Below are 16,056 nucleotides of genomic sequence, written 5' to 3' on the forward strand. Positions count from 1 at the left end.
AGGCACAATGATTCTTTCCTCTGGTATGTTGAGTCTCTTAATGAAGCCATCAAAGGCATTCTTCATTTCTGTTATGGTGTTGTCCAGCATCCCGGTAAAATCTTAGAGTTTCATATCTCTGCTTACATTCATCATCTCTTCTTCCTACTGCCCCCTTTTTGCTTAGATCCAAGATCAGGTATGGAAGGGACTTGAAATTCCCAGCCTGCCGATGCCATCGTCTCTGCCTTAGATGCCTCAGGTAGTGTGATTCTAGTGCTTGCTGGCGTGGTTTTTACCTCTAGTATGCCTTGTGAGGTTGTGTTGAAAGCTAGATCTCCTGTTCTGGTAAAGGAACTGAGGTAAATAGGACGTTAGGGTGAGGTTGTCTACTCATCTGTGTGGGGTTAGACTGAGTTTACTCCCAGGTGAGACAGGGAGGAGATTGCATTGGAGTGGAGACTTTCCCCCTCACCTCTATTGCAGTCTTTGGGAAAGGCCCAGTTAGGCTCTGGGGACATAGTTTCACTTGAAGGCAGACCTTTCTAAGAAGAACAGAAAACTTCTGAGGTTATTTCTAAATGGAACCTCCCCCCTCTCCCTGTCAATGGAGAAACCTTCCCTTCAAAAGGAAAACAAGTATGTGCTACGGTGAGCGCTGTGAATTGTGCAAGACTGTTGAATCACAGATCTGTAGCTCTGAAACAAATAATGCAATATATGTTAAGAAAAAAAGAAGAAGAAGATAGCAGGAGGGGAAGAATGAAGGGGGGGTAGTCGGAGGGGGAGATGAACCATGAGAGACGATGGACTCTGAAAAACAAACTGAGGGTTCTAGAGGGGAGGGGGGTGGGAGGATGGGTTAGCCAGGTGGTGGGTATTAAAGAGGGCACGTTCTGCATGGAGCACTGGGTGTTATGCACAATGAATCATGGGTCACTACATCAAAAACGAATGATGTCATGTATGGTGATTAACATAACAATAAAAAATTTTTAAAAAAAGGAAAACAAAACTTTGACGTCTTTGCTGTGCTCATCTGTCTCTTCACTTCCCCTTCCTGTGGGGCTGGGTGACAAGGGCCAGAGCAACTCAGAGATTCCTAAGCAACATGTGAAGTTACAGGAATCACCATGGTTTTCTGTTTGCCCTCCACTGATGGACTTTCCCCTAACAACTGGCTTGTTGATAGCGTGGTGAGATTCCAATATCCTGGCAAGATTTGGGGGCTGGCCTCAGCCTCTCCTCATCCTGTAAAACTTTTGAATGGGGAAATATGTTAATGGTGTCAAAATGGGGTCTTGCCTAGAGTTTCCTAAGCTATAATTTATCAGGGTGACTCGATCTGGATAGCCTGGTTCCCCTCTTTTGAAACATCCGCTGTCATTTCTCTTGTTGCTTATGCTTCATCTCTCGCCACGTGCCACTCTTTTTCTCCTTCGATGGCTTTTCTTTCTTTTTGATGACCCTCTGTAGCAATCTGGGAAACTTCATAGCACCTGATGTGCCATAACTGTGTGTGAATTCAGCAAACAGCCAACCCTTAGTAATAGTTCAGAGAAGCTTTCTGGACAAGGAAAACGGCATAATTTTGTCAGCGCTTTGCTCACCTGCCAGCCTCCCTTCCTACATTCCTTCCTCCCTTCCTTCCATTTTCTTTCTTTCAGGATCTTAGAATAATCCGTTTCTGAACTCAGTGTGGATATTGGGTTGCATTAAAGTTACGGAAATGATGAATTCATGAATGTGTTTTAAAATGTCTGCATGGTCCGCTGTCAAAATTGAACAGGTTGAACGTTCATTTCACAGAATGTGACTAGATTTTGGGGTCAAAACTAAGTTATATACCTTTGTGCTCTTTATCAGAAATGGATTGTGAACTATGGTGACTTAATCAGGAAATTCCAATTTTGTCTTCTTTTTTCATCCTGTGAAGTCATTCTGCTAAACAAAATGATTATTGTAATTTTATTGGATGACTGTTTCCGTATTGACCTGAACTAGAGATTTTGACTAGTAATATGTTTTGACATCAAACTTCATTTTCTTTCTTCCTCTCTTAGATAAAGCCTCCACAATATCAAGGTAAGTTTTTTGGCTTTAGTTTTCATTGTCGTAAATTCTCGGTACTGGTGTTTGATGTGGGTATAATAGGACTAGGGATAAATATGGTGACTCCTGATGTCTAATTGACTTGTTAACTCCTGAAAATCGTTCTCTTTCCCATGTGGAGTCTAAGTGACAATGTGGAGGGTGTTGCCATCTCTTAGGAGACCAGGAGGAGGTATACCTCATGGGAGTAGGGAGAATAGGAAGAGTCATTTTGCAGAGACATGTTTAGGAGGCATGCGATGATAGGAGCCTGAGGTCTGGAGTGAGTACTTTGCCATGACCTGGCTCTTGGTGAAATGTCGAGATGAGAAAACACTCTTTGAGTCTAACAAGCGGGCTACACTTAGAGAAGGAGCCACATGTTGCCAGACAGAGCGTGTGTCACAAGAGAGGTTTAAAGCGTGGTTTTGAGTCTGAAGTGGAGGGAGCCTTTCCTGCCAGGGGAGAATGAGTGGAAAGGAACGGGTGCCAGTGGGGGTGATGTACTGTGTCGGGCCTCATGGATTGTGGTGATTCCGTGGTGCTGTCTGCTGACGGCCAGGGTGGCTGCCTGGCACATAGCAAACCCTCGAATGCTGGTGTTCGTCCCTGTGAGTGCAGCAGTGGGGGTGGTGAGAAGAGAGATCTCAGGGCACGAGAGCGCTCACATTGGGCCAATAGAAGAGAAGTTTGCACTTTGAGGTAAGATGAGAGAATTACGATTTTTTAGAAGATTCTGTTTATTCACTTGACAGAGAGGGCACAAGCAGACCGAGTGGCTGGCAGAGGGAGGGGGAGAAGCATGCACCCCACTGAGCCCAGACCCAGATGTGGGATCCCAGGACCCAGGGTGGAATCATGATCCGATGTGGGATCATGACCCAAGCTGAAGGCAGACACTTAACCGACTGAGCCACGCAAGTACCCCGAGATGAGAGAATTAAGTGCCAGTTAGAGGAGTCTGTGTTCTTGACCTTCGATGTGTTATCCATCAGTGATAGGGCGCTTCATGAGTGTTGTTTTCCTGTCAGGGTAGAGGGTAACCTTCTCATGTTGGGATGAGAAAAGCTTGTGTCCCAGGGAGTGTGAGTTATCCAGGCCCTCCAGAGACTGTAATGTGGAGTTTGTACCCGAGTGTGTTTGATTCCAAAGATCTTGTCCTCCAGAGCCCCTGCCTAGGGTTCATGACAGGCAATCTGTGAGCAGCAGAAAGTCACTGAAGGCCTTGGAGGTGTCACTCAATTGCCACTTTGAGCTTTCCTTGTGTGGAATTCCAAGGAGGATCTGGAAACGGACATGGCGCTGAGCAGGAGCAAAGGATGGTTTTGTTCATTTTGGGTTGTTTGCAGGGACTTATTTTTGTACCTTAATCATTGGAGGAGAGAAATGTTAGTTGACAGGATGCTTGGTTTTTCTGTTAGGTATCTGGGGATGACATCAGCATTTGCAGTGATTGCATTTTCCAAGATTGGTGCTTCCGCATGGGAGCAAACTTAGAAGACATTTGAGGGCGTTTCTCTATTTTTGAAAAAAATTTCAGTAGGAATCTCCCCGAAATAGGTTGTCTTAGGTTTCCAATGCTGCTAAAACTTGCTTCCTTAGGGCACAATGGGAATGCTAACAAGTTAGTTACACCCAAGTGTCAGAGAATGTGTCTCTGGTGCTCATACACTGGGATTATTCAATGTCACTGGTTTTGCTAGTTATCTTTGAGATGCTTTTTTCTCCTTTTAGTAACCTTACAACAAATAAAGGAGAAGATCCATCGACTTAGAACAGAAAACAGGGAGCTTGCTCAGGAAATATCCCTTTGGGAGCTGAAGGTATCAGTGCCTTTTCAAATACTTTTTGTGATTTCATTTTGGTTACTTCCACCTCTTGTAGTTCATCCTATTGACCTATTTCATGTGATCCAGAAATGGTCCTGATTCAAGAGAAGTTTCACAAATGTAGAGCACTGCCTCTCTATTTTGAAAGGAGTCACACATGAGTAGATAGGTTTGTGTAACACGATGCTATTTTGGAATTCTGTTTCCTTCTTCATATGTTTTATAGATCCAGGAAGGCAAGAAACACCTTGCAGAAACCAAGAGTGAACATAAGTTTCTCTCTGAGGAAGTGCTTCAATGGAAGGTAAGAATCCCTTCTTTGCCTGAATTGTGTCCTACCAACAGAAATCAAAGTAATGAATTATCATCATTATCATGATTATTATTATTATTTTAAACACTGATTGATTGACTGATTTGAGAGAGAGAGAAAGAGTGAGTGGTAGGGGACAGAAGGAGAGAGAGAATCCCAAGCTGACTCCATGCTGAGTGTGTAGCCTGATGCAGGGGTCAATCCCATAACCCTGAGATCAGGCCTTGAGCCAAAACGAAAGCAGGAGTCAGACACTCCACCGACTGTGCCACCCGGATGCCACCCAGGTGCCCCAAGGAATGGATTATTATTACTCATTCAAAATGTTTTGTTGAAGGAGAACATCAAAAAGGTTGAGGAAGTTCATGAAAATTTAAATGACACCCTTCGTCGGGCACGGGCTCACTTGCAAATTGAGAGAGAGAAGAAGGTCAAGAATCAGGATGTGGTAAGAGCTGGCTGTTGAGTTTTAGCTTAATGTGGCTCCGGCAGGCTTTTGGTTCACTGGGTGAGGTGAGTGCAGCATCCTCGCTTGCTGTTTAGCACAGTAGAGAGTGGGCATCTGGGAACTGAAACTCCTACGGAGCAGTGAGCTGGGATTTCACTTAGAACCACCATGATGAGGTTTGCTCTTATAAGGACTAGGAAGTATGGTTGATTTCACAGCGAGGTAATGATCACATCATTCAGCCCTGCCCTCCAAGATATGTAGCAGATCCCCACAAGATACTTGAGCGATGAAGGGCGATGGCTGGCCCGACTGTACAGTCCCTTCCTCTCTTAATGCCAAACGGAGCATTTTCAATGTGAATAGGGGAAGACGTGTATATATGTATGTATGTGGATATATATATGAATGAAAGCCACTAAGAAAGTCATTTGTGAGTTCTTTGACTTGAACTCTTTTCCACTTTGCTTACTTTCTCCTTCTTCTGTTATGCCTTAAGGGCTTTCTTTGTTGCACTGCATGATCCTGTCCTGTTAGGCGCCCTCACGTTGTTGTGTGATCATGATTTCCTGAATGTCTTTTCTCATATCTGTCTTAAAGGCCCAGGATGCATCCGAGGATGGAGAGCAGAGAGCCTTTAGGGCCAAAAAACGAGAACTGCAGGGTATGTTATTTTGGGGGAAGAAATCCCCATATGGTGGCAATGAGTTTGCATTGGGAAGGGAAAGAATGCCTTCCTGCCTTCAAGGTCTTGCCCTTCTCCTTTCCCTATCAAACCGAAGTTCTCAGGTCATGTGCACATACACACACAAAAGAAAACTCATCCTTTCCAGAATATCAACGATGGATGGAAGACCATTGCAATGCCCTGAGTTCTTTGAAAACCACTCAAGAAGCCGAATTGAAACTCCTGAGGAGGAAAGTGGGTATCGTGGTGGATTTCTCTGAACAGAGACGAGTGGCTGCCGAAGAGTAAGCTATTCTTGTGTGAATTGCCACAGATACTATTGTATGAATTTCTGTGACGGCCAGTCTAGATAATTGTATTTCTTTTAGAATTGGCTCTAGAGTGTTTTTGCCAAATGCATTCTGTAGGATAGTGCCTGCCCTTCCTGCCTTGATGTGTGTGACCTGCATTTCCCTGTGTGTTCTAACTGCTTGTCACGCTTGTTGTGTGACTCCTTGGAGTAGAAGAGGGAAGGTACCATCATTAAAAACTTTGATACCTGGATCCCCTCTGGGTCTGTCTGCATTGTCCTTTTGCTTTCCGTGTCATCCCATGTTCTTATTAGCCCTGAATTCAGTCACTTTTGGTTCAGTACGAGACTTGGGTCAATAATGTGGATAGAAAAATGGAATTGTCCTGCTGCAGAGACACTGGGAGTTTCTTTGTGGAAAGTGGGTTGGGGCTCCAGCAGTCCTGGATCCCTTCATCCAGTGTACGACTGACATCACTCACTGTAGCCCAGTCCCTAAGAAGGCCAGGGTATTTCCCATCCAGCTGATTTTTTTAGGTGGAACTCTCCTGGGTCCCAGCCAAAGCCTGCGGGTTCACTAGGGCTCACCTTTGCTGGCTGACCCTGAACTTGACTCGTTTCCTTCTAAGCCCATGCCCATAAAGTTGTTCAGCTTCTTTCCAGTTCACTTGCCTGTTCCAGAATGTATTGATGTGTCCTGGGGAGATTGGCTCCCACTGCCAGGCTGGCCTTCTCCTAGGCTTCCTTCTTCTCCATCTGGTTCTCGTGTTTCTTCATGTACTCTTTAGAAATTGGGTGCATTCGCTCACGAGTTTGCTCTTTTGTCCAGTGTTTCCTTGATTTTCTCAGGAGGAGATCAGGACCTTCGAGTCCCTCATTCACGTTGAAAAGCAAAACTGTTCCCTGTCTTCCCTGGACACTCAGCTTTGTGTTATTCCTTCCCACAGCGGGGGTGGGGGCTGCTCTGTGTCATTGGCATCCTGGTTCTGTTCATTGGAAATTTCTTTTCGGGGTGGGTACAGTGTCCTGACCACCTTTCTGTCTTCTACACTTTACAACTGAGCCACTCCATTACAGCCGCTCCAGAAAGCATTTGCTGAAGGATTGCCTGAGAGACCAGAAGCAAATGCACGTGTCTTTCTCTGTCTGGAGCTTTTGACTCCGTTTCTAAGAGTCTTTTTGCATGTGATCTTGAGTAAATCAGGTGTCCTGTTGAAACCCTTTCAATCAACACCATGAACAAAAGAGTCTGAGGGCAACACAGCAAACCAGCCTTTCTAAGCATCGCACGTTGCTGCCTTCACTATCAGTGAACTCAGTCTTGTTCAAGTCGGTTGACTCCATGCAGTTGATAGTTTTCCATCTGAAATCTGTTGCGTGGAGAGAACACACTGACTATGTGACAGTTCACAGCCTTTTACACTTGAGGACATATTGCCGGCACTAAGATTGGCCTCTTCAAAGGAGGAGGCGGGGGTTGTAGTTGGTGACCCAGAGATGTCTGGGAGTGAGTTGCCATGCTGATGAAGCCATATTCTGGAAGGCTTCCTTTCGGGTTCATCGTGTCAGGCACAGCCTTGGTCTGAGGATCAGGGCTCCCCGTGGAGGTGTACGACTAACGATGGTCCCCCGCCTCATCCTATAGTTGGTCAGGCTTGGTTTTTCACTTTGAACTGAAAGGAGCCTTCACCGTCTCCGACAAAAGACCAACTCTGAGAGGACACAAACTGCAATGTTACTTGAGGACTTGATAATGAAGTAGAGAAGTGTAAAGACAGCTCCGATTGCAACGACTTGGCAGCATCCGGAGTTTGATTTTTCTTGAACCCTAAATGGGACCTTCAGTTCATTTCCCTCCTTGTGTTGTCAGTCTGTGCATTTATGAGGGACACTGGAATCTAGGCCATCCAGTGTGCTGGGAGGAATGACGGCAGAACTTCTGGACCTTGGCTACTGGACCATGTCTATACCTTTCCTGTCTTAGGAAGGTCGCAAAGACCCGCCGTGACCTGGAGGCAACAGAGAGTCAGCTGTCAGCTGCCGTGGAAAATCTGAAAGGAATCAAAGAAGAAACGGACAAGTACAAGTGAGTTCAGACACTAAATATTAGCGGCTCCTGACATCCCTGTTCACTTCATATTTTTCACTTTTCTTCATTGTTTAGACTCAATTCCCATGTAATAGAAACAAAAATTCAGAGGCATATCCAGAGAGAATTACCAGACACAAAAAGTGAAGCTCTAGAAAGAACAAAACCATTTCATTACTAAACATGTCCTGATCCCCAGCGCTGGCCTGATTCTGTGGAAACTTCTTCCACGCCATCGTCCCTGGGGGTGGTGTCAGTTGTCCTAATCTTGAGGAAAGCAGTTTGTCGTAGCATGAATCCTACCCATAAAGCCGGTAGTGCCATCTGATGGCGCTGGTCTTTGCAAACCTGGGAACCATGGCGAGGATAGAAGTTTCCCAGCACACTTGATGGCACACTTGTCATGTGATAAATTAGGGAAAGATTGAAAATGGGTAAGGAAATTATGTCAACTCTGAACCCTGCAGGGGAAGAAAAAGGATTACGGAAAAGAGGTAACAATAGCTTTGATCCTGCTGTGCATTATAACCATGTGAAAAGTGTTTCCTGTGTCAGGATCAATTGTATGAGGGGACAGATAAGAGGAGAATGGCCACGTGGGCAGATGATTTAAAATCGCAGCCAATATTGGGTGTTATCTGACGAAAGCAATTATAACTCACAGGCGAGAAGTCGGAGCGTTGCAAGATCAGCTGCGGGAGGCAGAGCTCACCTTCAAACACAAGGTAACCTGAGTTGTGCCCCAACATCCTGGCCCCTTCGCGCCTCCTGCAGGTGATGGAAGTGGCCCTTAGATCCCTGAACATGGGCTCTTGGTGTGTTGACTTTTTCAGATCGCAGCTCATGAGAGAAGTGCTCTAGATAACTGGGTAAGTGTTTTCTTTTTCCTCCTCTTCGTTTGGGGCACAGTCCGGCACAGCTGAAGGTGGATGTGTTTTTCTCCCCCAGACTAAGGCTCGGGTTTGGGAGAGGAAGATAGTGCAGCAGAGCAGGGAGAACGCCTACGTGAGACACAGGTGTGCGAGTTTGACGTGCCCTTTTCTGGGTGTCTTGAGGGGTCAAGGCTAAGCTGTTTAGAGTCTAGTAGAGGACATGGTGTTGTAATTCTTGTAGACGTCCATTCTTTTTCTGTATTCAAGATTGCACATGATGAGGAGAGGGACGCTGCCTGAGGGATCCATGAGGCAGGAACCGATGCCGGGAAGACCTGAGACACAGAACCGTGTGCGGAGAGGTAGGGAGCGTGCTGTGAAATGCAGCAGCCTGATCTCTGCTGGGAAAGCACACGATGTCCTTCCCGTTCCTGTGGGTGATCACTGTGTGTCCTGGAGAGAATCACGAGCACTCCCTAAGGACAGCAGGTCGTCTGAAGGGGTGACAGGAGGGTGCTTTCCTCAGGTGCCCACCGGCAGCAGGGCCCCTGTCCCTGTGACAGGTGGAGCTCATGCCCCTCCCCTGACTGCAGACCCTCCCACCCCCTCTACCACCCACCTACTGCAGAGCTGAGCCTGGAGGAGTTGTGAGCCCGAGCTCCCTTCCCACTTTGACGCAACGGTGAAGACTTTTTGGAAAAAAACAAAAATTGAGAAAAATGGCATTTATTTACTCTTTATGGAGGTTCCTTGATTTTTGTTTTATTTGTCATCGACAGTAGTCTATTAATCCGTGAAAGTCATGCATTTTACTCCTCTAATGTTATCGGTATAAAGCCACAGCTTTACTTCTCAGTCTGCCTATTTTTACTTTGCTCCTGACTGTACGATTAGTCTACTCCAATTCTTCTCTTAAATATTTACGTAATAGCCAGTCACACATGCTAGGCCTCATCTATAGACTGAAGGATTGAACCGTCAACTGGCGGCCTGAGAAAAGAATGCATGCCGTTCATGTTGAGGGTTTCTCCATTTTTAGCTGGTTGAGCCCAGAGCAGTCTACTGCCGTTCCCTTAGCTATGAAAACACCTGAAGCAAGCTGGGCGATGGTGGTCCCATCCTCGAGGGGGAGAGGCAGAGGTCTCCCCCTTGTCCTCTGGGGTCAGCAGAGACATTTGAGAAATGCTGTGTGTCTGAGAAGGGACCCAAGAGTGGGACAGAGGGGAACGTGTTAGGGGCGGGTTTGGAGGGTGGGTTTGAATTCTGCACAGTCGGTGCTGGTCTGAATCCACCTCCATCTGTTCTAGGGCTTTGGTCTGATGCTGAAACTGGTGCGTCTCCCATGGGGAACAGGGGCACCGAGCCTCCTAGAGACCCAGGGATGAGCAAGGTAACTACCGTGGCCTCTACCAGGTGTTCCGGAAACTTCTCCCTTTCTGAGCAGCACCCTGTCCTGGCCTTGTGTCTGTTGGGTGGGTTAGGGTTTGTCTGTGGTGTCGTTCACCTTTCAAAATACAAGCAGTTCACCCAGGGGCTGACAGGCTTCTCCATTACAGATCCTCACCTTCGGTGGCACCTCCTGAAGCCACAGGTGCTTAGAGGTGAAGGATGGCAGGGCGCTCACTGTGTGTGTGTGTGTGTGTGTGTGTGTGTGAGTGTGTGTGTGAGTCGACCCCTGCCCACCCACAGTGCCCGGGCGGGGACTTAGCTCGAGGAGGATGACACGTCACTCCACAGTGAAGTCTCTGGCCGGCCTGACTGCCAGTCAGTAGGTTACGATCAGGTGCGATTGGTGTAGTGTTCATGTTGGGGTTAGATGATTTACCTGGGACAAGGTCTGTGGTAATCCTCACAACTGGAAACTAGGGGAAACTCTCTCTCCATTTTATATTGCCTGTTTTGCAGTTTGGCATGTTCTTAGATAGGGCAAGTTTCGTAAGTCATCCCTGTTTGACTTCTGCTGGTAAAAATGCTGTACAGAATCCCTCTACTTGTACCCTTTCGACGACTGTTGTGAATTTCCAAAGCTGTTGGGTGTACTGGCCCACACGATCTGAAGGGGGGATGTCGGTGATTAGCTGCATGACCCGGGCCTCACAAGCCCTTCAGTTGGGCTTCTAGGAGCAGGTCTTTTTGGTCTTATGTCACTGTGAGAGCTGGTTTCTTCTCTCATCACACGTTCTGGAGTTGTCCATGAGAAAACATAAACATTTTTGTGAATTCTGTTATTTAGCCTTCCCATCTTAATTTCCCACTGGACAAAATTGCTCTGGAACTCAGGGTGCGGAAAATTCCGAAGACTGTGTTTTAAGATAAACACAGCTGCTGCACGTAAATAAGGGCCATTGGTATCATGCTCCTCTGGGAAAACCCTTTTCCAGGTCCACTATCAGACCACAGGCCCCTAATTCCTCAAGGGTCTTTGTGGCCTGGACAGAAACTGCAGAGAGTAGAAGACCGCTTTGTCAGGAAGTGAGGCAGGTGGGGACAGTCAGGGGCTTTGCGGGCAAGGGATTCACCTCGAGTGGCTCAGATTCCTTGTGGAGAAAGGGCATTCAGTTTCACCACATTCTGCCTATTCTTTTTTTTTTTTAAATATTAATTTGACAGAGAGAGACAGAGCGAGGAGGGAACACAAGCAGGGGGAGTGGGAGAGGGAGAAGCAGGCTGCCCGCTGAGCAGGGAGCCCGATGCGGGGCTCGATCCCAGGACCCTGGGACCATGACCTGAGCCGAAGGCAGACGCTTAACCGACTGAGCCACCCAGGCGCCCCACATTCTGTCTATTCTTAACAAACCCAAATCTTCTGCGGTGGTTGAAGAGGAACGATGAAGTGTTGTCCACGATGTCAATGCCTCCGTGTCTGGAGTGTGGGCTGCTTTACTCGTTTCCAGTGATCCCTTTTCACCCTTTAAGACACTACTTCTTGGTAGTGAACGTTGGCAGACATGGGTAGTGATGTTTGGTGACAGTAGGTTATTCCTGTAACATCCATTCTCCTTCCTCACCCCACCCCCCTTATTATAGAAGGCAGCTATTGGGAGGGATAAAGTTTTCTAGCACGATGTGGCTCTCCTGGAACATGGTATTGGAGAAGGAGCAGGATGCTGAGAGCTCTCTTGGGTTTCAGCTCTTGGTGTTGCAACTTTTGTGTGTCTTGCCCAAATATTTTCTCCTCTGTTCTGCAGGTCGGTACAGATGTGAGAGGGTTTCCTCATGCCCCAAGGCCCCCCCATATGCCCTACCACATGGGGCAGGGTTTACCAGGCTTCACTGGCTATGGGCCACCTGCACCTCCTCCACATGGGTGGACATGGGGGCCTCAAGCACAGCTCGTTCCTGCTACACATGGTAAGATGATCTGAATTGGATGACCTGAATCGTAAAGCCTATTCATAGTTTAAGTACTTCAGTTGGTGGGGAAGATGTAGAGGAGGTACCAGAAGGCTTTGCAATGCAAGGATCGACCTGAGTGAGGACATAGTAGCATTCCTCACCTTTCTGTGGACATCCATTTCATGGACTGTCTTGTTTCACCCTACAGAAATGGGCAGCAGGTGTCCGCCATCGAGAAGAAAAGTGACAGTTTGCAAAAGACAGACATAAAAGCTTTGCCCATGGGCACTGCGCAGACACAATGTTTTGGGCCCTGGGATGGATGAAGCACAACCTCAAGTCACTGTGACTTGTGGAGGCCCCAGTTGTCCAGTGTTATTCATTAGCTTTGAAAACATCTGTCACTGGGTGGACTGATCACATCCTCAGGTGTGGGGGACTTGTGTCTCCTTTGTCCACAGGGGTGAGAGGAGACCTGTGAGAAACGCTCTGAATCTGGAAGGGATGTGGGAGTGGGAGAGAGTGGAACAGGGTGGGGCAGGTGTAGAGGGTTGGCTTCCATCCTGCATGGTCAAGGCCAGTCTGAATCCACCTCCCTCCCTTGTAGGGCTTCGGCCGTATTCAGAAACCTGTGGCACTCAAGGGGACAACAGCGGCACCCCGCCCAAGAAGGTCCCACAGAAGGACCAGGTAAATACTGTGTCTTTCCTCAATTGTAACCATTTCTGGAATCCTGTTCCTGTCTGGGCAGCACCCTGTCCTGACCTGTGTCTATTGGGTATGTCCTGGGATCTGTGTGTGGTGTCATTGACCTTTCAATATGCCAAGTCTTCATTCGGAGCCTACAGACTTCTCTGTTTCCAAATCATCACCTTCCGCGGGGCGTCCTGAAGCTCCAGGTGCTTAGAAATGAAGGAGAGCAGGACCCTGCCCTTGTGTGTGTGTGTGTGTGTCTGCATGTGTGTGTGTGTGTGTGTAAACTCCGGAGGAGAGCAATATGTCACTCCACACTGAAGTCGGCCAGTCCCGCTGACTCCTTGCAGTTTGCTTTCCCACGAGAGCGGTAGTGGTGTTGGTTTTCGGGTCAGGAGACTAAGCTGGGAGAATGTCTGCGGTAATCCTCACAGCTGGAAACGGGAAAAGCCATGCCCTGCCTCACACTTTGTGCCACGTGCTTTGGGCAGCTGTGAGTGTTGGTGGAGAAGGTGAGCTGCGACCTCACGTGCGTTCCATCTGTGTGGGTGAAGACGCGACCCGGAATCCCTCCAGTTGCACCCTGGGTGAGATGAAGGTGAACTCTGCCAGGGGCCAGGTGTGTGGTAGAAAAGGCCCCCCGGAGCACAGCCGTGAAGAGGGAATCCCGGTGACTCCCTGCAGGGCCCACGGCTCACACACGTTTCAGTCGTGCTCCCGTGAGCGGGTTCTGATGCGCTTTGGTGGCTGTGCCAACTGATAGCGTCTCTCCTGATCCATCCTGGGAGGGTGACGCCTGCTCTCCAGACACATTGGTTTGCATCCGGGGATGCAGAATCGGCCCCTCAGTGGTTCTCGGCACCAAGGACTACGACTACGCATTTGCTCTGTGCCTGAGCTGAGGAGCATCGGAATGCCGGTGACGCAGATCCACAGAGCTGGGTCTCACGAACTCCTCGGGATCGTGTTCTTCTCAGCACTTTTCCCGGTCCGCTGCAGGACTCCAGAAACTCCTGTCTCCTGAGCGGTGTCTGTGGCCATGGACAGCACTTGGGAGAGTAGAAGAAGACCCCTTTGTCAGGGAGGGAAGCGGAGCAGGGTCAGGCGGGTGCTGGTGGGAAGCAGTTGGACCCACGAGGGGCTGTGATTCCACGTGTGGACACTGGGCTTCTCCGGACTTCTCAGCCTGTTTTTGTTCTCACTGAGTCACATGGCAAGCCTCTGGGGCCACACTGGACGAGGGGATCAGAGTGGGCCTGGACGCAGATGCGTGCCTGTCTGGCATATGCTGCTTATGGGCCGTTTCTTGTGGCCTCTGGTCACCTGGTAGGAGAAGACGACTTGACGTCCCACCTTCTCAGACATGGATGGTGATGTGTGGGGACACTACGTTCTTTCCTTCCCTGGTCCCTGAGTGTGTGGTGGCACCAAGAGGGGGACTAGGGTTTAGTGGCACTGGTGCTCTGCTCCCTGGAAGCTCAGGGTGAAGAGAGGGCCAGGTGCTGACCCCTGCTTCTTTGGGTTTCAGGTTGGTGGGGGTTCTGCTTCTGTCTGTCATAGCAACATTCCTTTGGTTTCTGTTCTGCAGAACCCTGTGGATGCAAGAGGACCCGCTCCTGTACCCGGCCCACTGGGTCCACCGTACCCCACGGATCCCCCTTCATCACCATCCTGGGGCCCTGGGGCACATCTCCCTCCACCCACCCAGTGGTCTCTGCGTCCTTACCCTGCACCCGAACCTACAGCACAGGGTGGGATGATATGAATCGTATGAATTGACTTACAATGTGTATTGTCTTCTTTCTTATTGAGTTGGTGGGGCAAAGGCTGAGTTTGTGCTGAGGCCTTGACATTGCGAGGGGAAAACCGCCAGGGGGCGCTGTAACATCCTGAGGTTTCTCAGGACATACAGGTGTTGTGCTTGGCTATTTGCACACACTGAGCGGGGGTGGGGGGGGGGGGTAGGGGAGGTGCCGTCGTTGGGAAGGAAGCGTCTCTATCGCACAATGGCAGACATATATTTCTTACCGTCGGGCACGTCCAGAGTCCACAGTTGTTGTTCTGGGTGGGATGAAACACACCTCTCACTTTTTTTCAGCGTGTTGAGTTTGAGCTCTCATTTCCTTAGTTATAGAAACACCTGAAGCAGGGCTATGGTGCCTTGATTAATCATCAGGGTAGGGGTCTGTCCCTTGTCCTCGGCAGTCAGTGGATACTTGTGGGAAAGCCTCTTGTCCGGTAAGGGAGGTGAGAATGAGAAACAGTGGCAGATGCTGGAGGCAGGTGTAGACGGTTTGTTGGAATGTTGCTCAGTCACTTCCAGTGGGATGGTCTTCCGTCTTTTCTCTGACGTGGGTCAGATGCAGACGCTGGGGCATCCTCCATAAGGAAGAGCAGTCCTGCATGCAGGCCTCTCATGTTATGGGAGAGTGAATGTTGCTAAGGACAGGATCACTTTCTTCAGGTTGCTCAGGAGACGCCTTTAATGGACTTTGTCTTTCACTCACACTGAGGTGGTCGGCAGGGCCCTTTGTGGTGAAGGAGAGCCGCTCTTCTCCAAAAGCTGGGCACAGCAGGTATGCGCATGCACACTGTACAGAGACCATATTCTGTGCTCTGGGAGGGATGAGGAGGGAATTTCAGGGGTCTGAGAGCAGCGAGGGACACATTCATTAAACGACATAGATGTTGTGTTCCGTATAAGGGAAGCACCAGCGATGGATCTGAAGGACAAGAGAGGGAGCCATGAGTCACTAGAAACAGGAGGCTGTGGATGAGAAGGATGGAGGTGCTCAGGGGAGTGGATGGGCCTCTCTCGGGTAGAGCGGAGGCCGTTCCTGCAGGAGACCAGTGAGGAGGCCCTGCATTAATCCAGATTGTGTGCACTGGTTTCACCTCACCAGCTGCCCCCCCAACAGCAGTTGGGCTCTGAGCGGGGCTGATGGTGACAGTTTTCTTGGTAAGACCCACGATGCCCCATAATCCTCCCCCAGTTTCCTTGTTGAGGGATGGGCAGGGCAGAGGCCAATGACAGGAGACCCATTCCTCCCTCACCACACAGGAGGAGTTGGGTGTATGCTTCTGTCACTTTTTAGGTCCTGTACTCCAATCCATTCTGCACCAGAACTCCTGGGTCTTGCAAAGCCCTCCTTCTTCCCGGCTTGTGGAAGCAGCCATCCCCCAGTAGCTTTGGGGTCGTGGCTGGGCCACCGAGGTGTCCAGGTCTGTCTGTCCACATGCTTCCCAGGAGTGGCTGGGAAGTGCACTGCTGTGGTCAAGGTCAGCCTGAGCAGCCTTTGAAAATGGGATTGCCATGCCCTGTGAGCAGGGTCTGGGCCGAATGATGGCAGGAGAGAGGGGGAGACAGGAGAGGTGGTTCCCTGTGGTCTTGGACAGGGCTGCACAGAGCAGAAGGCCCGAGGGCCTGGG

At 49.1% G+C, this 16,056-nt stretch overlaps 1 protein-coding gene across 2 annotated transcripts; it reads left to right on the top strand.

The window, feature by feature from the left end:
* Positions 1-3,606: 3,606 nt before the first annotated feature.
* LOC144382256 (transport and Golgi organization protein 1 homolog) lies at positions 3,607-14,406 on the top strand. 2 transcript variants are annotated; one of them, XM_078074727.1, is made up of 13 exons: positions 3,607-3,893; positions 4,126-4,203; positions 5,261-5,324; positions 5,494-5,632; positions 7,622-7,723; positions 8,391-8,451; positions 8,560-8,595; positions 8,675-8,742; positions 8,866-8,960; positions 9,906-9,988; positions 11,787-11,949; positions 12,542-12,624; positions 14,216-14,406. In XM_078074727.1, exons 4-13 carry the CDS (start codon positions 5,508-5,510, stop codon positions 14,390-14,392), a joined length of 993 nt encoding a protein of 330 aa, XP_077930853.1. In that variant the 5' UTR covers positions 3,607-3,893; positions 4,126-4,203; positions 5,261-5,324; positions 5,494-5,507; the 3' UTR covers positions 14,393-14,406. The 2 variants fall into 2 exon arrangements, with proteins under 2 accessions (XP_077930853.1, XP_077930852.1); XM_078074726.1 differs by lacking the exons at positions 3,607-3,893; positions 4,126-4,203 and having other exon boundaries at positions 5,187-5,324.
* Positions 14,407-16,056: the final 1,650 nt, after the last annotated feature.

The sequence above is a fragment of the Halichoerus grypus genome, chromosome 6 (genome assembly GCF_964656455.1).
Source record: "Halichoerus grypus chromosome 6, mHalGry1.hap1.1, whole genome shotgun sequence".
NCBI classification, from domain to species: Eukaryota; Metazoa; Chordata; class Mammalia; order Carnivora; family Phocidae; genus Halichoerus; species Halichoerus grypus.

Bases quoted from the DNA above. Each gene is read 5' to 3' on its own strand.
- LOC144382256 (XM_078074726.1), top strand. From the start codon at position 5,234: ATGTCTTTTCTCATATCTGTCTTAAAGGCCCAGGATGCATCCGAGGAT. The intron at 8,596-8,674 runs GTAAGTGTTTTC...TTTCTCCCCCAG, and splicing joins GAAGTGCTCTAGATAACTGG to ACTAAGGCTCGGGTTTGGGA. The intron at 12,625-14,215 runs GTAAATACTGTG...TCTGTTCTGCAG, and splicing joins AGGTCCCACAGAAGGACCAG to AACCCTGTGGATGCAAGAGG.